General features: G+C 37.3%; 1 protein-coding gene across 1 annotated transcript in view; it reads left to right on the top strand.

Moving 5' to 3' along the window:
- The window catches only part of Grm7 (glutamate metabotropic receptor 7), an 846,624-nt gene that overhangs the window by 579,935 nt on the left and 239,942 nt on the right, over positions 1 to 26,747 (top strand). The window contains 1 exon segment of the mRNA XM_038319039.1: positions 9,858 to 9,998. Coding sequence (XP_038174967.1) covers positions 9,858 to 9,998 — 141 coding nt within the window.

Below are 26,747 nucleotides of genomic sequence, written 5' to 3'. Positions count from 1 at the left end.
GAGTGCTCTGATATTTCGACAGCTCAGTGTGTTCTTCCAACTGCTGAGGCATCCTTCTTAACCTTGACCATAATTTCCATGTGACAAACTTAAGGGGAAATATGCTTCCTGATAGAATCATAATATACTGATTTAAGACTAGGCATAATGCTTTCATAGTACTGTAAATGTTACACAAAACAATAAAAAATAGTTTCCTATAATCATGCCACTCAACAGATATGAAGTCCCCTTCCAGTCCTACAAGAGCATTTTCTCCCAGTATGCCTAGGATCATCCTCTCATGAGTTGTCCTCTACTCATTCCCTAAATAGCATCAACAGTCATAACTAAATAATACGTTGTTGGTAAGAATTATAATACTGCATTTTATAATTTTATTACAGTGTACCTATTTAAAACACTTTCAGTAAACATTGGTCATAATGACCATTATTGTGGTTCTTTGTATTTTCATACCTACTCCAAAATACTGAACATGTCTTAGTGACAGGGAATATGTATTCTGCTTTCAGAATCTCTCTAACATACTATTTCTTCATTTAATTAATCCCTGCTGTAATGAAGTATTCTAACAAGCTATTTTCTGGTTATTTACAAAACATAGTTGAAATTTGTGTGACAAAGAAGCCACCTGTACTAACTCAAAAGGAAATGTGTTTCTTCTGGATTATAACACTGACCCAGGTAGTAGTCACAGGTACAGCCTGTGCCTGTGCCTGTGCCTGTCATTACACTTTTGTCTGGCATCTGCATGCTCCAAGGAGGGAAAGGAAATTATCAGTAGTACTGAACAATAATCCCTGTAGTTTGTTGTGAGAAATGCAACATCTGAGGCAAGAACTTATTATTGAATATTACCATATTGTTTGGGCACCAAGGCCATTCCATTGCTCACTGATGTACAGAGAGCAAAATAGGTCTCAGGAATCCCTACTTCTTCTGTGACAGAAATTTTAATTGGCTTGAACTTGTGAAAGTCTTTTGCAGGAAAGTGGCGTTTGACTTTCTTAGCATTAGACTTTGAACACACTGATAATATCAAGCTTGAATTGTCCTCCATTGACCAGGCCTCAAATCCTATCAGGAAAACAATTCATTATTCCCATAAACACTCTTTCAGGCATTATACTAGTGGGCACATCTGCCTGATAGGTTGATATTGTATCATGTGGGATCCAGTAATGGGTAAGACTGGCAGTGCCTTTGTTCCCCAGCTGCCTTGCAGCATGAAGAATACTATACAACAGAGGGAGAGTTTCCTGTTCAGTTCAAGATTGACTTTTTTATGTTGTGCAACTGAAGTGTTTGATCTTCAGTAATAGAGTCATATCATCTAGTTAGACTGGGCCACTAAAGGAATGATAGTAGCGTCTGTTGCTTTGTGTACTCTTGGGAACTCCTTGACCAAAATTTCTTATATTGAATGATTATACATTTATGACCAGTGATACCAGGAAGGTTTGGCTTTCCTTCAAGTGTTCTGTTTTAGATATGCATGTGACAAGTCCTTCTTTCAAAATGTTATTGTTAGTTTTCCTCCCTCAACTTTTAGGCCTTGGGAGAATCTGTGATCAGAAAGAAAATGAAATATAATTTTGGATAAACTGCCTGAGTTGTTATAGATGTTTGATTATATAAGTTTAGATATTCAGCTTACAAAAAAACTTCTGGCTGCTGAGACATTTTTAGAGCAGAGTGCAAAATGAAGATGGTAACCAGGCAACATGGTTCTTGTACTATTATTAAAAATAAAATGTGTAGTTCTACCATGTAGAATTATTCTCTGGCCTTTGATGTGTTGTTTTTTTCTCTTGGAAAAAAAGGCATATTCTATGTGCTCAAATGATCAATAATTTTCTATTTAAAATTCATTATCTTGTTAGTTTATATTTGCTAGAGAATTTGCACAAATAAACCAATCATGATAATTTTATATGATTCTTAAAAATGTGTTTAAAGATTTAGCATAAAATTATATGTCTTCACACAAGCTATCACACACAAAAATCTAATGCTTGGTCATTAAAATAAAATCTGCCTTGAACAAACATGTATATTTTCCAAACAACAGTATCTTACTGATTACAATTTTGGCAAATTTTTATATAGTGAATAAAAACCCTATGTCAAAATGCAACTACCATGACAAACCTTTATCATCCATGTGCATTACTTGATATCATAATCATGATATATAATACATATATGTGCATAAAGGATCATATGTTAGAATTAGAAGATTTTGTCTTCTCTATCTCTGGTATACTTTTGCAGGTCTTCCAGGACTATGTATAAATGATGCTTGAATGGCTTAAATTGTATAATCTTCTAAAGTATTGAATTGTTAACTCTGCCTGTGTATCTACACCACCTGGGAAGTAAAAGGCTCATGCATTTGAACCACTAGCAGGTGCTCTAATTTACTTGATGTGGTTTAGAGTCAAAGCATAGGTGAATTCTTTTTACAAATGTCACGAATTATCCAAGGGCGTGTCCAGGAACATGAACTGCTATTCTAGACAAAGACGTCCTGCACATACCTAATGCCTATTTGTAGGTTGTTGAAAGATGGTCCTCAGAGAGGCATCCACACATCTCAGATCTGAAGGCCACTCTTTGTGGAAGGCAGATGTTGTTTCAGAGGTACTCTGTGAGACTACATATGTAGTTGTTCATAACATTATCTAGCTCATTTTTTTTGAGCAAGGCTCCAATATGGAAACTTATAGTCAGATATTTTTTTTCTTTCTGGATATTTATCAATGAATAGCAGCCATTAATGAATGGGTGTTCAAATTCCAGAGACAGAAGGAAAAGAAACTGGTAGATGCCTGATTCATTTTTATTATTATTTTAAAGTGTGTGTGTGTGTGTGTGTGTGTGTGTGTGTCTGTGTGTGTATGGATGCACACACATGTGTTAGAGGTGTGGGTATGTACACATGAATACAAAAATCAGTAGAGGAAAGACCCTCCTTCTGACACTCCTGGATTTGCGTGTTTTAAGCAGTTCTGTGCCACTCATTATGGATGCTGAAATTTTCGCATACAAGAGCAATATGTGCTCTTTTTTAATATTTTTTAATAAAAATTTCTGCCTCCTCCCTGCCTCCCATTTATCTCTCCCTCCCTCCTCCACTCCCCCTCCCTCTCCTGTCTGAAGAGCAGTAAGGGTTCCCGGCCCTGTGGGAAGTCCAAGTTCCTCCCCCCTCCATCCAGGTCTAGGAAGGTGAGCATCCAAACAGGCCAGGCCCCCCAAAGCCGGTCACAGCAAAGTATGTGCTCTTAATTACTGAACCATCCTCCCAGCTTCCAAATCTTGATTCTTTAAGAATGCCTATTGATTATTTTATATAAAAGGAACTTATTTTAGTCCTCTTGTCAATCTTGTTGTTGGCTGAAGTGTTAAAAAGGGCCACCCAATCTTGCAATTTTGTATAAGAAAGTTCAGCTTTGAGTTGCAAGTGTACCCCAGAAGAATCCACTAATGGTCCAGAAAACACAATCATAAATTACTCTGAGCTCTGTTAAGCCCTATAAGGAATAAAAATTATCCTAAATTAGAACAATCCAGAAATACTACTAATTAAAAAAAAATGACTGTTCCTTGTTTTCTAAAAGATAGTCATGATCACTGATAACACCTACATCATGAAGATAGTGTACAAACTATGCTAGTTGAAAATACCATAGTCTTTGCCTTATGATTTTTGAAGAGTTGGTAACAGGCTAAAGTTCAGGAGAACAGAAAAAGGTGTGCTTACACAAAATATGCCCAATAAAAGCATTTATACTGAGACTCTGGACATATTAAGTCATCTTGAGTGTATCACTATTAATCTTCATATTTGAGTATCACACTTGTAAATAGGTTTATGACAACAATTTCTTAGAAACATACATTCTTACCCAAAATAGATCATCTATTCTTGTATTAAATTTAGTTTCCTAAAGACATAAATTGCAAAGGAGCTAGAGACTATAGTGGTAACACCGATTTTCAGTATTTATTATTCAACTCTGCTTCTGTTATGCTAGTGGAAAGAAGTTATGTGAATACGCTTAATATGCACACTTCATATACAGTAATAAATTATTAATAGATTATATCTGTGAAATGTTTGCATAGAAACCAGAATTACCTTGTCTAGAGGATGACCATTCTACAAAGTTTAAATACTTGTAGAATATGTTATGGAATCTACAGGTAATGTTATGAAAATATACCCATACACAGCCCTACCCACCTTTCTCTTCTATCTTTATATGTGATTTCATCATATAAAGAATCAATAAATACATAAGTAAAGACTAAAGAAATGAAATTGTATCATTTGTGACAATACAAACTAGATGTCATTGTGTTAGAGTAAGCAAAATGGTGATTTCACTGAAGCATGTATTAGCCAAGACTTACATTTTTTGCTAATTGAAACTAGAATGATGATCACCTCACCAGACACTAGGAATGGGGATAGTTTTTGGAATAATGTTCATATCCTAACTCTCTCTGTCTCATCTATAAACATTTCCCATGGATTGTTTATTTTTTGTGGCATAATTTCCATCTCAATAACTCTTATTTGCTCAAAAATAACTGCTGCTTGCCACCAGTCTCATCATTCATATAGTCAAAGAATTTCAAGGTGCATCTGTATAGTTTTATTCCATGAGGTTGTCCAAAGTGATTTACATTTCTTTAACTTAATTTACTTAATCAAACTTTACAGAAATGCAAATTAGCAAGGCATATCTTAGTTGGGTGCAGACTATGACCTCTATGCCTGAAAGTCAAGACACAAGTGTGCAGGCAGGCATGGGTGGAACCAAGAATTAAGGCATGGCAATAAAACTCTACTTGGTACCCAAGTCAAAGATGCAAGAAACACACATACACACACCAGTCCCTACAGCCATGTGATTGGTTAACAGTCATCCTTTTAAGACAGCTCCTAAAACACTGTCATTCACAGTTGTCTACTTGAGGTTTCCTAATATATCTGTTGATAACTGTTAGATGTTTGTCAGAAGGCTTTGTTTCCTTACAGATGGGAAAGACTACCTTATTCTCTATAGTATGTTATATTCCCATATCAACCTGTGGTCATTTTGTTCTGTTTTGGATGTGTGGTATTATTTCTTCTGTACCAGGTACTCTACTATTTTATCATAGGGAATTTAGAATTGTATCATCATGGCATTTCCATATGTGATGGAGGATTCTCATTGGCTAATAAACAAACTGCCTTGGCTTTTTGATTGGGCAAGATTTAGATAGGTGGAGTAGACAGAACAGGAAAAAGGAAGTGAGGTAGATGACTCAGAAAATTGCCCTGCCTCTGCTCTCTGAGCCAGACTGCAATGCCTCTCCTCATGGAGACAGATACAATGAAGCCAGCTACCAGGTCAGACATGCTGAATATTTCCCGGTAAGACACCGCTCATGGTGTTACATAGATTATTAGATATGGGTTAGTCAAGATGTGAGTAAGAGGCTGAAACTAATGGGCCAGACAGTGTTTAAAAGAATACAATTTATATGTTGTTATTTCAGGTGTAAAGCTAACCATGCAGGAGCAGGGCGGGATGAAAAGCAGCCCTGCCCACAGCTCTTCACTACACATATGGTTAGTTCTCTTCTTCTTCCTGTCTCTCCTCTCACCTGCAAGGAATCATGCACATTTTCTCTTTTTTTCTCACAACATTATGACCTGATGTGGGATTCCCCTCTATATGCTCTGAATATGTTTTATTACTATTGGTTAATTAAAAAAGCTTCTGTGGCCTATAACAGAGCAGAATAAAGCCAGACAAGAAAACTGAACAGAAATATACAGAGAAAGCAGGCAGATTCAAGGAGTAGCCATGTAGCTGCTGAAGGAGACAGGTGCCAGAATCTTAATGGTAGGCCACAGCCTCATGCTGATGCATAGATTAATAGAAATGGGTTAATTTAAGATATAAGAGTTAGATATAAATATGCCTAAGCCATCAACCAAACTATGTTGTAATTAATATAGTTTCTGTGTCATTATTTGGGTCTGTGTGATAGGAAAATGAATGAACAATCTCTACTTGCAATTACCCTTGTATATTTTCTCATAAGAACTGTAAAGTAACTGATATTTGTGTTGTTTGTGTAGCTATTTCAACTCTGGATTTCTACTCCATAGTTTGAAGACTTGTTATCTGACTGTATAAATATATATGACTATTCTGTATTGATATATCGTAATTATCCCCATAACTATACTGAAAGACTAGAGATGCACCTCTTGATGGTATAATGCCCATATCCATTCTATAAATAGAAGATGCTAGATTTGTCTTTGATTTTTCCCAGGGATCTGAGTTTCATTGTCAACCCCACATGGCAGTTCAGATCTTGTTTACTGTGATGAGAAGTATGTTCTTTAAGCATTAGCAAAGGCTTCTTTAGCTGGAAACAGGATAGTAAGAAGAGCTAAGAGTCCTTGCCCTTAGGATATAAAGTTGGAATTTCTGATGTTGCTTTCCCCTTGGGTTGTTGAGGATGTTTCTCTGACTGTAATATACTCCTGAGTTGGAAATCGAGCATCTTAGTTGCAGATGTATTAGATGGCATATAAAGCCTTTTTCTGCTCTGTGACCTCCTGATAGTCATCCTGATAGTATTCTTCATATCTGCTTCTAATAAGACCTTCCTTTGCCTTTTAGTTAGAAGGTCCATCTCTTAGTCATAGTCCCCCAAGAAGAATCATGTCTCTATTAAGTTACACTCCGCAGATTCCAGGTGGTACCCGAGGATCATCTCCTTATTTCAAAGAGAACTAGAACATTTTGTAATACCTGTTGATGCTTTGTTCCTTCTCCCTCTTGTGTAGAATTAACTTCCAAAATGATGGCAGCTCTGCTGAACATGGACCAGTGGGACACTATTTCAGACTATCCTAGAATGAAATTTAGCAAATGAAATTCATCTGCTCAACCAAAGGAACAAGTTCACACTAAGAATTCCATCTGCTTCATGTAAAAGAATAATAATTTTCCTTTATCAAAACTTTGATTATGTTTCCTTTGAATCAAAACTGTAGGAGCTGGTGCCTTAGGTTATATTTTAAAATTCTGGCAAGGTTATTAATTGTACTGATATATGTTCAGATCATTTTTTCCTTCTGAAATTGAATACAGATGGGTAGAAATTTATCTCACACACAAGTGTGGGGAGGGAGATGAAGAACACAGGAACTTGGATATTAGTTAAATTAATATCTGATTCTATCTCTAAGTCTCTGCCCCACCTGGGTCATTAAACATCTTCTATGAACTATCCTGTTTCTAAAGAAACATAGGTAGAATCTTCAGGTTTCTGAAACTGTAATATAGACTTTGCTCTACTTTGATGTCAGAAATACCTTATCTGTTAGTAAAGAGCACCACAAAGTACACCTTACTGAAAGGGCTACCAATTGTATTCTCAAGCACTGTTAATATCTGACTGCAAGAAGATGCTTTTCAAACCTTGAAGATATGACATCCGGTTAGTTTCCTTCTTTCTGAATGGAAATATGTAAAGGGAACTAACAAGAATCCATTTATCTTCTCCCATGACCTAATAAAAGGTAGAAATAGGTTGCCAGGTCCTATAAGACATCTGATTCAGACAAGCAAAAGCAAGGCATCAAAAAGAGCCTCAGTGGATGATACCATTTTATCTATGCATCTGTCCTTTGTGTTTGTGTAAGAAGACCTGTTTTCTGAACCTGGGTTACCCCATCACTCTCAGATCACAAAACCAGGCACCAAATTGGTTGATTTCCTCATTATATTATCTTCTCACATACAAAATAGTTTATCTTCTGCTTTTGGAACTACCAATTTCCTGTAATACTAATTCTTTCATAACGGGGCATCTTCTAGGAAATAAAAGAGAAAAAGGCTCTCGAAAAACCAAAAAAAAAAAAAGAGAGAGAAAGGCATAGTGTGTGGATAACAGCAAATTCCATAGGTCTGTTCTGGATCTTTGGTGGGCATGGAAATGTCCAGAAGATGAAAGAGAAAATAAAAACCCAGTTTCCCCTTTTCTCCATTTCCCTGATCAGCTGTCCAAGTGATTATGACACTCATCAAAACATAAGCCTGCTTTGGAGCATTGCAACATATGTAAATGAAACTAGGCACCCTACTATCAAATTCTTCTGAATTATTCATTTCTGACTTTGAAACAATAATTTAACTTTCTAAGCAGAGTAATACCCACTGCTTAGAGTTAATGTGACACCTTAAGAGTAAATGTATGTAAAATACTTTCTGCTTTTGTCACTGTAAACATTGACACAATTCTTATGACACACAGAGTAGCTGGATACTTTAAGTATGTGTTAGTATTTTCCCCTTCTCCTACGGTTCTTAGCCTTAAACTTTCTAAGTTTAAGTATTCTTCCTCCTGCCACTCATTGGTGGCACTGTGGAGAGGGACAGGAGATAGTGTCATCTTTATTTCTGCAAATAGACAAAAAGAAGATCAGCCATGCAAAGTGTGGACTTCCTGTGTTTCCATGACATAGTGACATTAGTAGACCTGGCATTCAAGCCTAGTACAGGTGGTAGTCTAAATCTGATCTTTCATTTCTTTTGAATTTTGATAGTCTTGAGACCTCAAAGCTTCATTGTAGTGGTTGAAATTACCCATTCCACAAGCAGCAGCTATAGAATTGTATAGTACTTGGACTCTTGAGTCTCTGTTAGTATGGATGTGAAATGAATAGCATCAAGTGGCATACTTATTTACCTGTGGCCTCTCTGAAATCAATTTTATTTCCTCTTTGACTGGGAAGCCAATTCTATGATGGTACAATAGCAAAAGAAGAAGGTCTTGATATGTTACTCACTCTCCAGTAGCTGAAATAGCCAAGAATGTAGACTAGAGAATAACAGTTGCCTTTGAGCATGTTACAATATTTTATAAGCTTGTGTTTTCTCATGTACCAAGTGAGAATAATGATATTACGACATAGACAGGTCTATAGTAAGCACTGAAACCATAAGTTATAATATGAAAAAGACAAAATTAGTATGTTGTATATCATTAAATTCTTTTAATGCTACAACAAAATACCTGACCAAAGGAACTTTAAAGTAACCCATAATTCTTGTCTGTGTTAACTATGTGGCTTGGTACCTTTGGTCAGTGAAGCATTCTCATCTTGCTTCCTCTGTGTCTGGGTGACAGCTGCAGGCAGAGCCTTTCCTCCTCCCAGAATTCTCCTGTTCTGGTCATCCTGCCTATACTTTCTGCCTGACTACTGGTCAATCAGCATTTTATTAAGCCAGTACAACTGACAAAACTTTACAGGGTATGACACCATTGTCCCACAGCAGAATCCCAGTCCATGGAATAATTCTTCCCACAGTTAAGGTGGGTCGTCCTACCTCAGCTAATCCCCATTGCCCAGAGACTTGTCAACTAAATGAGTTAAGACCCTTAAATTGACAGCATTAATCACCAAAGTGGAAGACATTTGTCTCTGGCTTTGCACACTAGAAATGTAAAGCCTTTTTTCTGTGATATATATATATATATATATATATTACATCTTTCCTAAGTTTTTCAGTAAGCCTCACAATATAGTGCTTGTAGATTGTAGAATATACCTTTTAATTATTGACTAAATTAGAAAACTTTCTATATTTTAGCTCACACACACACATATATCTGCATGTGTATTTGATATTCATGCATCTATTATATTGATGGACTAATTAAATAAATGTAGTCTACAGCCTATCACTGATCCCTTTTGTTTCTTTAATTTATTCTCAGTATAGTAGCAGTGATCTCTATGAATTCTGACCTTCTCATTTAACTCTGTTTAGGGTTTGATGCTTATTTCACATCCCGAACACTTGAAAACAACCGGAGAAATGTATGGTTTGCTGAATACTGGGAAGAAAACTTTAATTGCAAGTTGACAATTAGTGGGTCCAAAAAAGAAGACACAGATCGCAAGTGCACAGGTAATTTCATTCCCATTGTCCTCTTCATGTGACTTTACATGGCTAGAATTGAGATGTCTGCATAGATGACAGAAAGAAGCCTGGCTGGAGACAAATTGAAAAAGTAAATTGAATTTTACAAGATTTAAAAAAAATAGATAAGGAGCATAACTCTTACAGGTCAAGGGAAATGTATCCTTTTTTACCTGTCCATATCACTGTAATTGGCATTCCCACTGATACTTGGGACCTTGTTCCTTCAAATACTCTTATAAATAAACATTTGTTCATGTTCTAGCCAAGAGAACAAAGTCATTTTAACAAAAACAAAAGCCCCTAAGACATCTCAAAGCAGAAACAGTGGCACCTGTTATCATCTATAGTATATCTGATCAAGTTTACAGAATGCTTGAGTTTATAATAATAAACATTCTTAATGGTTTTCACTCAATGCATAAGTGAAAAAGTCATTTGCTATTTAATTTATGCTTAAAATATTCACTGTCTCTCATACAAATCTTTTCTGAATTTCTTGCCAATAAAAAGCGTGTTTGTAAATAGATAAAGAGGGAAGAAGACTTTAATTCATTTAGTCATTTGCAGACATTTTTAAGTAACCTCCTTTCTGCTGAGCACTATTCTAGGCAGTCTTAACCTCTGCTTCTATGAGGCTTAGAATGTAGTACTGGGGTAGGCGAAGGGCCATTGACATTGCTCCAGTGAATTTGTCATATAAACTAGAAGGTGTGAGTTTGGTTTACAGGGGCGTATAACAAAAGAATTTCAGTTGTGTTGAAGGCATAATCTTTTTTTCCAAAGACTTCCCTGAAAGAATAATTCTTGAATCAGCATCTGTAAGTAGATTAGACAACAACCAATTGGTAAAGGAGAAAACTGGGTGAAAAGTCACTGATAATAAATAACATGACACCGTTCTGTAGCAAGAGGAGTTTTGCAACTCTGAGGATACAATTAAATGCCCCAAAAGGTTAATGAGCTACTTTGCCTTTGGGGAGACTATATGAAGAGGGAGAATGAATGAGTAACTGTCAAAAGAAGAGCAAATTCTATTCTGTTCAATTGAATTTGTTATTGATTTGTGTTTAATTTCATATGTGATCTTTAACTTGTGCACCGAATAGATGAGAAAGGTAGAGGATATCTTTCCTCTACTCTCCAGTCACCCTCAACATTCAGGTATCCCAACAGCCTACAGTGTGTACTCAATATGATCACGCAACTGAGGGCGAGGGCAGAGGGAAAGCTCAGGCACTAAAGTCCTTCCCGTACGTGCATGAGTACCAAAGTTCAATTGCCAGAACTCACATTATGGAATAAAACAAAGCTATGGTGACATGCACTGGAATCCCAGCACTGGAGAGGCAGGGACAGTATCTTCAGGTTCATTGACCAGCCATCCTAACCTAATAGTTGAACCCCAGGCCAGTGAGAGGCTCTGCCTCAAAATATAAGGAGGACTGTGACTAAGGAGGGATAAAACCTAATGTTGTCCTATGGCCTTTTCATGTAAAAAAACAATGGAGCATACACACACACACACACACACACACACACACACACACACAGATACTCACACACAGACACATATACACACTATCTCTTTCTCATATATCATGTTAAAATCACCTGAGATACAAGTCTTACTTAGTTTTTCTTTGCAATATAATTCTATATATTTTAATCACTTTAATGTTGTAGATTAACCTGTTCATTAAGTAACTATTAATTAGGTAGAATGTATATAGTACATAGTACTTAAGATACCATGAAGGATTTGAAAATACTTAAGAGTTCACTTTCTCACAAGGAGTTTTTTTGTGAAAAAGAAGATATATGGTAAAGAGACAAGAATAAAAATATTGCTGAAAAAATCGATAGGACACATATATTGGAGGCATCATAGTTAACTAGATTGCCCAAGTAATCCCATTCTCTGTTCAGAACACAGTATATAGCAGCACAGTGTTCTCAGAAACATGGTCTTTGTATAGTTGGAGAAAAAGTGAATAAAATTGATTCAATGTTGACTAGACCTAGGTGACACGAAGCTTTCAAGTGGAAACTGAAGAAATTAGTTTGACATCTGGATAATTTGTCTGTAAGACAGAGAACACTCAATGTACGAAAGTATGCAGATGATGGATGACAGTTTCCAGAGTGTCGCTGACATCCAGGGTTCTGTAGAATGTCTGGAGGTGGACTGGCTTGTCAAAATGGAAGTTAGCCGTGTTCCTGTCTGAGTTCAAGACTTGTCCTTCTGCATGCTCTAACCCTGAATTCTCTCTGGATAACCACATCTCAGAGCTGAATATAGAGAATTGCATTATACACACACACACACACACACACACACACACAAGTACACAAATGTGTGTACGTGTGTGTACGTGTGTGTGTGTGTGTGTGTGTGTGTGTGTGTATGTATGTATGTATATAGTATGGCCATTCTACCCCAGAAATTGGAAATCTATTGTTTCTTTTCATCATACTCTTTGCAGAGTCATATTTACTAAATTACAGATGATCGAAAATTATTCTCCTATTCTGTCTTCATACATTCTTTTTATTAGGCAATGATTTCTCTAGGGAAAACTAATTACATATTATTTCTAAAATTATAATTATATATGAAATCATAATTATGCGCAAATTGAGTTTATTAGAATGGCTTACTCAATAGAGGCTAAGTAATCTAAGAGTGACCTCCTGCACTCCACAGACATCAGAATCTGATAGCTGCTTAGAAGGGTACCTCAGTAGTCCCAGTCTGGGGACGTGGAAAGCCTGGAACAGTCCTGGAGAGCTGTTAGTCTTCAGATTATGTGGAAGTTCAAACATGCTGGAATCTAAGTTCCATCAAGGATGGCAGCAGCAGCAGCAGCAACAGCAGGAGCAGTAACAGCAACAGCAGCATCAATAGCAGCAGCACCACCACCACCAGCAGCAGCAACAGCGTAGAAGCCTTCACTCAGAAAAAAAAAAAAAATAGCAAATAGGACTGCTTTTTCCTTTAACCTCCTTCTATCTGGTCAGCTCCTTGGAAGGTGCCAAAAATGTGATGGTGGGTTTCCCCGGTTAGCAAATTCCTGAAAATCACCCTCACAGACACATCAGAAGCATATGCCCTAGAAAATTCCAGAATCTACCTGTAATATTGACAATCAAGGTTAATCATCACACCTTTCTTTAAACTATCCTTGATAGTAAGATAGTCCTTTGGCTGATAGCAAATACTGTTATTATTGTGTTTATTCTTCAAGCATATAGATATAAATACACAAGATATGCCTGGTGCCATTAGTAGTTTGTGATTTTTTTTCTTCACTACTCTTTTTTTTTTCTAAGCCTGGCTGAGCTCTTAGGCTGCTTTGGTAGTATTTACAAAACACTCTTTAAAATATCTTGACATTTAGATACACCTCAATCTTGGAAGTAGAAAGTGGTAGGAAAAGTTATGCTCATTGATAGTCTAGATAAAAAGAGAAAATAATGATAACAGGTTAGAGGCAAGTCCTTAAAGCTGTAATAAGAAAGCAAATTTAATCAAGGACATGGGCAGGAGGAAGAAGCACTGGTGGACTTTAGCATATGGAAGATGGGAAGGAAAGCTGCCAAATGCTAAGTTTTGAGCCAGTGAAAAGAATGAATGTGTCAGAAAGAATCAGCCGTGTGAGGAGACCTTAGAACTATCAGTTTTCCACTATAAACTGACAGCCTGGAGACAGTGGGCATTTCTGCAGGAGGACTGCGAAAACAAAACAAACAAACAATTCAGCCTCCTGGAATCCCTTCCTGTGGTTGTGCTCTGTGTAGCCTCTCAAACTATAAAAGTTATGTTTCTATATTAGTTCTGGGCAAACCAGCATGGAATCTGTCATCTAGTGTACTTCAGTAATGAACAGTGAGACTCGTAGTATATGAAGAAAGCAGATTACCTTCCTAATGCTGTACCAAAAGCTTCCAGGTCACATAAAAGTAAAAGGGCTTTGAACGGAAAAATAATTATCAAAAAAATTTTTAAGAAATAGAGAATGATCTTTGTCCCTGAAGAATTTCTGGGGATTCTGGGGTACAGACATTCTTAAAGGTAATATCCTGAGAAAATATCTAACCACCTGTCCCATACATTACTCACATCCATTTGACATATCTGTATGGCAAGCAATATTTCTTTATTGCTCCATATCTTTACAATATTCCAAAGCTCTTATATACTCACTTATGATTTTCTAACTCCAAAATCTACTTATTTTTCTCTGACAATTGCTTGAAACTATTTCCTTTGCTACAAGCAAACATTGGTAGCAAGTGATCTTGTACATCTGCTGACATCCTGGAATAGAATGTATGCTAAACAGCCCAAGTTTTCATAGATGGCAGAGTTCCCATATGATAGGACTCAATGTCATTTGTTATATTTCATACTAGGGACACATCATTCCATGGAGACCGTATTAGAGTCAAACACTAGGAAATAGAATCTACTAGACAATTTGACAAAAATCACATGTCTTAATTAGCAGAAAAAGCATATGGATTGTGTTTACTAGTTGTACATGTGGTTCCTGATTCTAAACCCACCAACTGAGCTTGTTCCCCTTGAATATGTTAGTACTACTATCATAGAGATCTGGTCCAAGTCTGATCATGCTGAGGATGATGGTTCTTTGGGAATGCTAAGAAGAGAAGGGAAATGAAATGATGTACCAGGAAACAAACAATGGCAATCTCCAATTGGAGAAATGGTTGTGCCCATACAGTTAATAGTTTTAGAATCAATGAGCTAGGGTCTGACATCAAGGCCTATCTATGAGTTTACACATGAAAGCTTGGACAATATTGCTTAACTTTTCAAAGTCATTCTTCACGCATGAAATGAGGTAAGAAGCAAAACTTCTGAAGCTGTTGTGGGGATGAAATTACATAGTTGAAGTGTTAAAGCTGAAGTGATGTTAGCACATGGTCCTAATTCACTATGGCTAACAATTACTCACCATTCTGGCTGAATGCAATTGCCAGTGAAGAATTCACAGTTATCCTATTTATGTGAGTTCTGAAGAAGAGATGGTCTAAGGGAATATAAAATCACAAATCTGAATAAATATAAAGATATAGACAGCAACATTTCATGGGGCACACATTACATGATGCAGTAATGATGTGCAAAAGTATTTTCAGACAGGCATGAGGCCATGCTAAGCTCTGAGAGAATAGAGGACTCAATGATAAAGGAAGTCCAGCACCATAGTAGAGTGTGTATGCAGACATTGTCTGACACTGAACTAACTAGACTCCTTCTTTTCCTGATTCCCTCCCTCCATTTTTAACTGAGAAGTGGTATATTTTCAAGGTCTCCCTCAAATGTACCCTTCCCATCCAGTACAAGATTCAGGAATTTGAATGTGTTTGCCTGTGGCAGCCATAAAAGCATATTCATCTGTTTTGTCTGGGGACTCATACAGAACATTTGTCTCACTAACATTACTGCTCTGACAGGTGCCATTTGTGCACACTGATTCATCAGTGTTACCTTCTCACCGAAAGGAAGCAACTCAGCATTTAGGAATCCATCACCCTGTGAAAGGCCAATTTGACTGTCAGAGATTTGTTTTCCTTTGGATATAACAAAGGATAAATAAGTGGAAAGAACCTTCTCTCCGCACCCTATAGCGACTTGTTTTCTTTGTTGCTTGTGTTTTCCAGTCTCACAATAAAAAATTCAGTTTGACTAACTCTTTAATGTTTCAAGAAAACTTTTTGAAGTCATTTGCCAAAACACAATGAAACACATTTTTCTCCTCCCTGATTTCTTCAGTAGACACTTGATATAGATAAACTATGAGTTAGTCTTTAAACTCATGTGTTTTAGGATTGTATGTTAATGTGACTCTGATATATTTTAATCACTTGACTCATCTCTAAGCAATAGTTTGCTTGAAAGTCTATTTGGTGCTGTTACTTAAATCTTCTACCTATCTACCTTCTACTTCTGTGAAAACTGGAAGCAGTCGGATTGTTTTGATTTTTGTATTTGTTTATTTACTTAATGGCAAATATTAAAAAGTAAAGATCTTTGACCCTCACATAAATATTAAGACATAATTTTCCACTTGGTGTAGCATTTTACAGCAATTACTTGGATGACTGCCTGTGTGGCTTTGACAGACGAGGTGGCAGTTGTCTTAGCATTCCATTACTCTCTAAATCGAAATGTGATGAACGTCACATGAGAAATCCTCAGCAGTCTTAGAATCACCAAGTCCTTGTGAAAGCATGGAATACTGAGAAAGCATTATGTGTTATACATAAAAGACGAATATGTCTCTAGACTGGATTCCCATGAATACTAAATATCCAGAATCATAATTTAGTTTTGCATTAAATCATATTACACACTATGGCAATTCTTTGGTTGGACGGGATGCATGGATACATGTGTTACATGTTTGTAGAAGCAAAACAGCAATGGTGTGTACCTTCCTCAAAGACTCTCCTAATTTTTTTTTGAGACAGGGTCACTCAATGAGCTAATTGGCTTCACCATCTGTAGCAAACTCAGAGGATCTCTTTGTCTCTGCCTCCCAAGCGCTTGTGTGGCAGACCTCCGTGCGACAACACCTATTTTTTTTCCACCTTCATGTTGGTGATCTGAATTCAGGTCTTCATGCTTGCAGCAGTCACTGCCTACTGAGCTATCTCCCCAGCCTGTTTCCTGTACTAATTGCATACCTTTGATTTTCATCCATTTATATATTAAGATATATTTCCTTATATTATTTTAATGAAAATAAAATTTGTTTAAAGGAGTTTAAGAAGAAATGTCAATTAAAGGGAACTTATCTAAATCTCTGTCCCTCTAAAGAACTCAAGATTCAAAGATTAAGGATAAATTCTGCTCCTCAGAGAGGTCAAATAGTAAGTGACTCACTTTCTCTCTTTCTCATATCTCCCTCAAAGTTGTGCGGCTTTTTGTCTCTCCTTAAAATCCTTCTCCACCAGGCTCCTCCCTACCACCTCCTGTCAGTTAGTTGTTGATTCAGCTTCTTGACTGAAGGTGAATTTTATTTAATCAAACACATCTTTGCATCATTCCAGAGCAAAAACAAAAGTAACACACCTTAAAATAGTATTCTGCAACAATCAATTAACCTCTTCTTGTAGTAGCATATTACCAGCTGTGCCCATGGTCAGGCATTCCACAGATGGATCAGAGAGAAGAGGAGCTGACATAAATGCAGTCAGTCATGAGTCCTTACCAATTATCACTGAGCATCAGCAATGAGTCTCTATCAATATGATCATGGGTGCATGAAATACAACTTTGGATTCCTTTCCATACATTGCTTTTGCTTCTCATATCTTAATTTCGGTGCTCCACAGGAAAAAATAGCCTCTCTCTCTGCATTCCCTCTTTCATCTAGAGACTGGAGTCTTCCCATGACTTTTTTTCTATCTACCAACCAGACTCTAGATCTTGCTTATCTGTTTCTAAGCTTGGTAATGGAGTCATGATAGCTGAATTCCTGTTGTGAGTACTCGATTCTGGATTCCAGATTCCATCTTACCAGGCCCCATTCTGGTTTTGAACACTTTAAAACCTTCACATGTCTATTTAAGAGAAGTTAAGAGCTCAGAACTTTTTCAGGGGAATATGCCAACTCTCACGTTCATGCATTTCTTCAGCTATTCATTTCTCACTGTCTTTGTAGAGGCTGGGAAAGGAGACTATCAAGACAGGAGTTGAGTATGCATAAATCTTTCATATTTAATTTACTTTCTGAAACCTTAATAGATTCAACTTTGAAGATTATTTCTTAAACTGTATCACACTGGCTTTAAAAATGTCAATGTCTTTTGCTTAAATATTTTTGCATCTCTTCTTCTCTTGTGTTCTGTTATATCTACCCTTTCCAAAAGAGTTGAGCTGAGAATCCAGAAGAGAAAAATAGAAAAAAAATGGGAAAAAAGATAAAATATCTTATGGACAAATATAACACAGTATTGTATTAAAATAGAGTGTGAGACTAACCAAAGTAGAACTGAGGTATGAAAGAAAGAGTAGAATGGGCCATTATCTTCATTAAAAAACAGTACCACATCTCTGAACTTAAGAGTATCACTTCCCCAGATGTTCAGGATGGAGCTAGCTGTCTTTGGTTATACGCAAATAGATAGTTATAAATGGATTCTCAAAGAGTAAATAATTTCTGCTTTCTTCAACCAACACCAAACAGCCTGAAAAGGGGTCATTGTAGAGTGTCATTTTGATTCACGTTGCTGCCTCCAAATTCCTTTGACCACATTGTACTTTAAAGCATCCAGAGCTACTGTATTTAATTCTGTGGATAATCCAGCAGTGAAAGGACTCTTTGCTAAAACTATAGGAGCAAAGGAACATCCAAGCAAAACTGCTTTTGTTGATGCTAGGAAACATAATTACTTGAGATGAATTATGCTTTTTTTCATAAACTCTAGCATGCAATGTCTTTAAATACAGGAATTACAGCTTCTTCCATATTTGGAAAGTCTGTCAGGCTAGGGTGTTAATGAAAAGGAATTCTTGATCTAGGGGATTAATGTCCATGAAACTCCTAGCAACAGTCTGTAAACAAAGCACCTCTTATGAGCAGCCTAAGAGTTATAAATTGGATACTTTAAGTCATTTTTGTAGTCATAAGAAAGGGCTATTGGATGACTTACCAAGTGTCATTAAGCTAGTTGGAATGGAATAGAGCCTTTCTCAGGAAGAGCTTCTGGTAATAGAGGTTGTCATCTACCCCCTTCCTGTCCTCAAGGAGAAATATGGACACTAAAAGCATTTTAGGGTTTTACAGTCTATGCAACATCATATGCATTTTATAGAGAAAAAAGCTATGCTTACAAGATAAATATAAATATCAACCAATATAAAAACCCAGATACAAACTTTTTAGAGCTACTTTTAACATTGTCAGCCTCTTTGCAGGAACAGGCAATCCATGGAAGTGATCAGATAATCAGAGGGCTTTGGATCTTCTGGTCCACAGAGGTTATTTATAGAAGTTTCGGTGAGGTATTGCTTACAGGGTCATGGCCAACTTAATTGTATCTCTCCTTACTTTCCTGACCTTAGGGAGGAAGGAAACTTCTGAAGCTAGTCAATTTCAGAAACTTCCTGAGAGTTGTATTAATTATTTGAGTCTGAAGAAATCTCCTGCCAGACTTTCTCCCTCTTGGATGCAAATCTCAGTTCAGAGAAATTGCTAAATAACACTAAACTCTGAGCTTAAAGAAACCAGGCACTTACATCTCCTGACTGTCCCCAGTTTCAGTCATATCTTCAATCCCAAGTATCTATATGGTTTAAAGAGGCAATTATTCAATTATTGTAAGAGACTTTATTTTCCAAGCTGTAAAGTAAAATCTGCCTGGAATGAAAGATTTCAATGCATTGGGTAAGATAGGAAGAAGAAAAGAGAAAGAAATGAAGTGGTATTGTTACTTTGCACATCTTCATTTAACTCCAGTTTCTGAAAAGGGTTCGGTGTTAGAGACTTACTCATGGTGTTTGTCTATCACTCATTGACTGACTAACAAGCAAATGTGACCAAAGGGGAATAAATGGCTGTCTCTGAAACACAGGTATCACCTCTCTGATAGAGATAGATTGCAATTCCGTCAGTTCCAGCAGTGTTCTCCACAACTGCCCACCCCTTGACACAGCCCTGAGGATGGTTTGCTCTGCAATGTTGTCTAATTTAGATGTCACTCTGTGTGTGTGTTTTTTTTTTACTTAGACACTGAACAAACCTGGCTCTCTCATGGTGTGCTGAGGCTTTTGGTCCTGGCTTGTCATTCCTATGTAGATGCATGCCCAAAATCCTGTGGAAAACTTACAGTGTTAGCAAGGACTAAACCTCTGGGAAACCCACGGTAGCCTAATAGAAGTTGTAATGAAAAAATATATATATATTTTTTTTTAAAAAATGACAGCATGAATACCCCAAGCTGGTTTTTGAATTTGCTAAATAATTCAGGTTGGCTTCAAACTTGCAATCATCTTCCTTCTCGCTCAGCTTGGTCGATCACCTTCCTGGACCTGGGGGGAGTTGGGAGGACCTTGGCCTTAGCATAGAGTGGGGAACCCTGATGGCTCCTTGGCCTTGAGAGGGAGGGAGGGGAGGTATGGGTGGAGGGAAGGGGAGGGAAGGGGGAGAAGGAGGGGAGGGAAGGGGGAGGAGGAGCGGAGGGAGGGGGGAGGAGGAGGGAAGGAGATGGAAATATTTAAATATAAAAAAAATAAACCATGAGGAAAAAAAAAAAAAAAAAAAAAGAAATGCCATAATGTGCCGGGCGGCGGTGGCTCATGCCTTTAATCCCAGCACTCAGGAGGCAGAGGCAGGCGGATCTCTGTGAGTTCGAGACCAGCCTGGTCTACAAGAGCTAGTTCCAGGACAGGCTCCAAAGCTACAGAGAAACCCTGGCTCGAAAAACCGAAAAAAAAAAAAAAAAAAAAAAAAGAAATGCCATAATGTGTAGTAGGAGCCAAATCCAGTGCCATTGTCCTTGGCTTCTCAGCAGCCCTCATTGTTCGCCATGTTCAGGGAGTCCGGTTTTATCCCATGCTTTTTAAGTCCCAGTCCAGCTGGCCTTGGTGAGCTCCCATTAGATCAGCCCCACCATCTCGGTGGGTGGGAGCACCCATCGCAGTCCTGACTTCCTTGCTCATGTTCTCCCTCCTTCTACTCCTCATTTGGACCTTGGGTGCTCCGTCCGGTGCACCAATGTGTGGCTCTGTCTCTATTTCCATCCATTGCCAGATGCAGGTTCTATGGTGATATGCAAGATATTCATCAGTATGACTATAGGATCTGGCCTTTTCCTGCTCCCTCTCCTCAGCTGCCCAAAGAACTAGCTGGGGGCATCTCCCTGGATACCTGGGAACCCCTCTAGATTCAAGTCTCTTGACAACCCTAAAATGGCTCCCTTAATTAAGATATATACTTCCCTGCTCCCATATCCACCCTTCCTGTATCCCAACCATCCCGTTCACCCAAGCTCTCCCCATTCTCCCCTTCACACTTTTCTCTCCCCATCACCCCTGGATTTGGAGGGGCCTAGCCTGATTGGATGCTCATCTTCCTAGACCTGTATGGAGGGGGGAGGAACTTGGACTTCCCTCAGGGCAGGGAACCCTTACTGCTCTTCAGACAGGAGAGAGAAGGGGAGTGGAGGGGGGAGGGAGAGGTAAATTGGGAAGTGGGGAGGAGGCAGAAATTTTTAATAAAATTAAAAAAGATGTATTTGATAAATGGTATACTAATAAAGACTTTTTGATAAATTGTATACTAATAAAGACTTTTTGTAGCAACCCATAAAAAATAAAATAAAATCAATTTTCAAGTAAAAAAAAAAAAAGAAATGCCATTACAGGTATGGGCCACCAATCCAGTTCAATGTACCTTTTAATAGTTTTTCATGTAACCTTACATATCATAAACAGTCTACCTGTTGTCCTTATATATCATAAGCACTTTACCTATTATTAGTTTATTGGATTTTTGGATAAAGTTCTATGCTTTGATTTTTCATGACTTGCAGACTTTCCACTTTGCTACTAGTGAGTTTTTATAAAAACACATTGAAAAATAACTTAAGACCTCATCCCTTTTCTGTCCAGGGGACAGATTTCTTGTGCTCAGTTTTAGAAGCTGAAATTAAGTAAAGAATGAGGATTCTGAAGCCCAGACATCTCACAACAGGTTTGGTTCCTTCCTGATACCAGTCATGAAACATGAAGCAAGTGGTTTTGCATCTCCATGACTATCTGCTCACTGGTAACACACTCTGATAAGGCTAATTGTCTGACCAGGTTTCACTTTGATTTGTACTTTGAGGAGAAACTCTGAGTGAGTTAAATTGTGTAAAGTGCTAAATGCAATGCCAAAGAGACAGGAGGCTTTGATGGTCTTAGCAAAATGTGCATTATCCATTTGTATCATTACCAATTCAAGGAAGATAAACAGCTTTTGGACAATTGAAATATATTACCATGTTTGCTTCCAGAAGCACTGCACTAATCTATTTGGCTGCTGGCAAAGCAACTGAAATGTTACCGTTGTTTTGATTTGTGTTGCTTGGAAAACTTGCAAGATTGAATTTTTTTTTTTTTTTTTGCCTTATGCTTGGGTACTGATTTCAGTCCTGATTTATCTTTTATGAGCTGCACTTTAGAGTCTTTACATTGTCACTTGATCATCCCTAAAACTCAGAAGAGTTAGCGGGGCTGGCAATATTTACAGTCTACTAAAGAGAGAGAAAAGCAAAGTTCTTGCTGTTTCATTAAGTGTCTTTCCCCCAAAGTTGCCTGCATCTGGCAAAGCCAGGACTTGAACCAAAATGTTGCTTTCCTCTTGTAAACAGCAATTCAAGGAACTGGCATCTTCCTGGCTTGAAAGGGTCCTTACCATATTTTTAAAACAAGGCATAAATAGTGCCCAACTTTTGCCTATAATAAATTAAGCCCTTAGGGGGATAAAATCCAAACATCATCTAAGTTGCTTCCTTTCACTCATTCCAAGCTCTTAAAACAAGCTGCATAGCTGAACTATCTCTTTAAAAGATTTATTACGCAGCAAAAATTTGGGTAGAATTTATAACTTGGAGGTAGTTTTGCTGCCATAATTATTACTGAATGATTAAAGGCAATGTAGTTACAACTAAGCAATGTAATTTCTGAGCATCATTAAGACAGTAACATGTCATGTCATAGATGATAGTACTCCTTCTGGTAAAAAGCATGCTGAGAAGTTTCACCTGGGAGATGAATCATAGGCAAAACTATTATATCCAATATAGTTGGCTAAGTGTACCTGAAAAAATGCCTAATATCAGCATTCACCAAAAGTACAAGTTAATATGTGTGAAATTTTACTGCATGTGGATAAAATTAAGAGGATCAATACTTCTAAATGCTAAAGAGGAAAAATAAAAACAACTTTCTTGTTCATGTGTATTAAAATGAAAATAAATAAAGGCAGTATGCATGACTGAACGTGGGCATCAATGAAGAAGAGACAAAAGCATAAGTTCATAGGCATCACCCACTAACGAGAATATCTTGTGGGGCATCTCAGAAATGAGACATCTCAGAAGGCTTTCTGTTAGGAAGACCACCACAGTGTAAGACATGGACCCTTCTGCTTCTCCTTGTCTTGGAGGCAAAGACATTAAATATCTTTGTAAACAAAGAAAGTTGGTGGTGGTGAAAAACTTACTAATGACTGAGTTTACACATACATTATATTGCTACGTTCCTTAAGTAGAACAATAGAAAAATGTTCTGAGCCTTTAGAACCCCTGAAATTAGAATGACTCATTTATACATATGTTAGGGCTAAGTGGGAAGTAATTTAAGTTTTGGATTATAATGACATACCTAAGTTGTCAGAAGTGTCATGGTGCATTGTGTTTGTCTCTGTGTGTATGTGTCTATATGTTTCTCTGTGTGTGTGTGCGTGTGCGTGTGTGTGTGTGTGTGTGTGTGTGTGAGAGAGAGAGAGAGAGAGAGAGAGAGAGAGAGAATGTACCTTCATCTGCTCTACCACTTGATCACCCAGTCACTCTTTGCTCCCTTGTTGTAGGAATCTTTTTGTTTCCTGCTGCTCAGCCCCAAAATAACCACACAGAAACTGTATTAATTAAATTACTGCTTAGTCCATTAGCTCTAGCTTATTATTGGCTAACTCTTACATCTTAATTTAACCCATTTCTAGTATCACCAGCATCTGTCCCAGGGGGGCTATGTGGCTTCTCCCTGGCTCCTCCCTGGCTCCTCCCTGGCTCCGCCTCCTTTTTCCCAGCATTCAATTTAGTTTTCCCCACCTAGCTCTACTCTGCCCTAACAACAGGCCAAGGAAATTTCTTTATTCATCAGTGGTATTCACAGCATACAGAGGGGAATCTCACATCGCTCCCTGGTCCTGTTCTTATTTTCTTCTCTCTCCTGCAGCTTTTCTTTCTCCTTTTACATCTCATTTTCTCTCTTCCCCTAATATTCTTTTTTTTCCTTCACAATCATTTTTATTTCAATTTACATGAAATCTTTCTAAAAACCACAGATGTAATCCTGGACTGAATTACAGCACATGTATCCACTGGCTAATCTCAACAGCTGTCCTTATGTGTGCAATTTATTTTCAAATATATTAGTCACTCTTGTATTACCAAACTGCAGTGAGTAAAAAGCAAGATTATACACATGGTTTTGATTTTAATTACTTAGTTGTTTATCTTTAGGATGAATATTCCCTTAACGATGCATAGTACTTGAGATTGGAGAGATGGTTCAGCATTTAAGAGCACTTGCTTCCAAAATTGTGAGGACTAGAGTTCAGATCCCATCACTGATTAAGTTTTCCTTGTAAATGCCTGTAACACCATATCCAAGAGAAGACAGAGGCATGGAACTTTTGTAGCTTCTGAACTCTGAGCTCATGAAGAAACACTGCATCAGCAGAGGAAGAGAGAGAGTAATAGGAGACTATTCACTCTGTGCATGACTTCACACAGACTATTACACAGATGCACACAGCCACACACAAAGAACCAAAAACTCAGCCTTTCTTTGTTCCACCCTCACTTGCTTTTCTTTTTTTCTTCTTTCCTTTCCCCTTACCAATATGCCTCTTCTTTTTTTCTGTTTCCTCTTCATTTTTTTTCTTTTCTGTCCCTTTACTTTTCTGTCCTTTCCTCTCTACTATGGTATCACATTTCCCGTCTCTTCTTTGCTTTCTCTTTCTTTCTCAGATTGTTCACCTAGCTGTATTAGCTGTATGTTGCATTTACTATTATATAACACAAGAAAACTGATCAAACAAATCAAACAGTATTTTAATTTTTGTGTTATATTTAGAAGAGAGAGTAATCCTATTTGGGAGAAAAGTTTTTCTAGATTTACAAAAAAGAAAACAAAGTAGCATTTTTCTTTATACTCTGAAACAAAGTAGTTGAAGTTATAGTTTTATTTTCATATATATTTACATATAATATATATATATACACACACACATACACACAGACACACACACACACACACACACACAAAACACTATTTCCCAAATAAAAAGGCATGTTCCATGATTCTTCCAACAGGGTCTCACTACATAACACAGGCTGATCATGAACTCAAAGTCCCCCTGCACTCACCTTACTAGTGTTGAGATTATAAAAACTCACTATTGTGCCACGCTTTTCAGAACACATTTTTTACTTCATTTTGAATTTAGTGTTTTATAAAGAATTCTAAATATGTGTTTTTAAAAAAAGACTCAAAGCACATAAACAAGAAAAGTGGGTTTAATAAGGCAGAAACATCATCACCATGACGACTTAAAACTCAATCTTAACCTTAACAAATCACAAGAAATATACTCACATGTTTGGTTCTGTTGAATAACAAAGTGTAAAGTGTATTTTATATTAGTTTAATAGCAAACTTTATACTTATCTTTTCTAATCTGTTGCTCTTACCTCCAAAAGATTGCTTTTGGCCGTGAAACCCTGTGTTTACTCTTTTAGAAGACCTTTGACTTCTTACGGGCCTATGAATTTTGCTGTTGAAGCATATGCCTTTTTCTAGGCCCCCCCACACACATACTTATGTGTACTGTATCTAAGCCCTGCTCAGCAACCATGTTATGTTTATGTTTATGTTTATTCAGTATGTGTATTTTAATTTTGACAATATTGAAAATTGAAAAATAAATTTCAAATTGAAACAATTGCAAGAAAGTAAAAAGAAGCAGTCTTCAAGGGAGCATTCTGGGTGGGCTCATGGCAAAAACTGAGATGGTTTGATTTCCCAGCTTTTCTTGCTTGCTGGAGTTCTCTACTCATCAGAAGCAGCTTGATTGCTGCTATGGCTGTAGAACATTGCAATGATCTCTTTTCAGCTGACATCAAATTGTATTTATAATAATTGGAGGATGAGTTCATAGGACTTCTCTCCTCTTTCCTCTTTTTCTGTTTTTCTTCTTCTACTAGAAATTTGTGAATTATGTTTGGTGTTAAATTATATACCCACAAGGAAATCATGGATGAAACAATAGTGGTTTCCAAACCATTCATTTCTTTCTATAGGAAACTCTATGAACCATTCAAAAAAATCAGAGAATGCAAATGAAAATCATGGCTAGGGACTGATAGTAGTTCAAATAGAAGAGTATTTGCCAAGCATTCAGGAAGCCCTAGGTTTGAGCATCCTACAAACCAGGTATGGTATATAATTGTAACCCAAACATGAAATAGATGAAGGCAAAGAGGTCAGAAACTCAAGGTCATCCTTAGCCACAGAGACTCTTCAAGGATATCCTGTGCTAAAGACTAAGTCTCGTACCCACCCTTATATATCATGACTATTATGAAATTTGAAGATAAATTATGACTTAACTGAATTAGAACATGAAAGTGAATAGGGGAAGCCCCCAGGTTGTTCTCTTTTCTGTGTATTAAAGAGCAATTCTTTCACTGTACGTGAAGCAAAATAACAGTAAGTCAGGTAATGGCCATCAACAGAAAAAATGACCATTCTTTCCTTAGTGTCTTCTGAGGGTCAAATGCCAAGCCATGAATAGCTCTCTCGACACAACCTAGCCCATAGACAGTCAGCAACAAACTCACATTGCTTGTGATGTAGTAACCCACTGTGAACCCCTCAATATTTCCCCACTTCACTCATCCAATTCATCTCTCACTCATCCTCACCTACAG

The sequence above is a fragment of the Arvicola amphibius genome, chromosome 2, assembly GCF_903992535.2.
Source record: "Arvicola amphibius chromosome 2, mArvAmp1.2, whole genome shotgun sequence".
Classification (NCBI taxonomy): Eukaryota; Metazoa; Chordata; class Mammalia; order Rodentia; family Cricetidae; genus Arvicola; species Arvicola amphibius.
The sequence above is the reverse complement of the archived record's forward strand: the minus strand, read 5'-3'. Positions and strand labels throughout refer to the sequence as shown.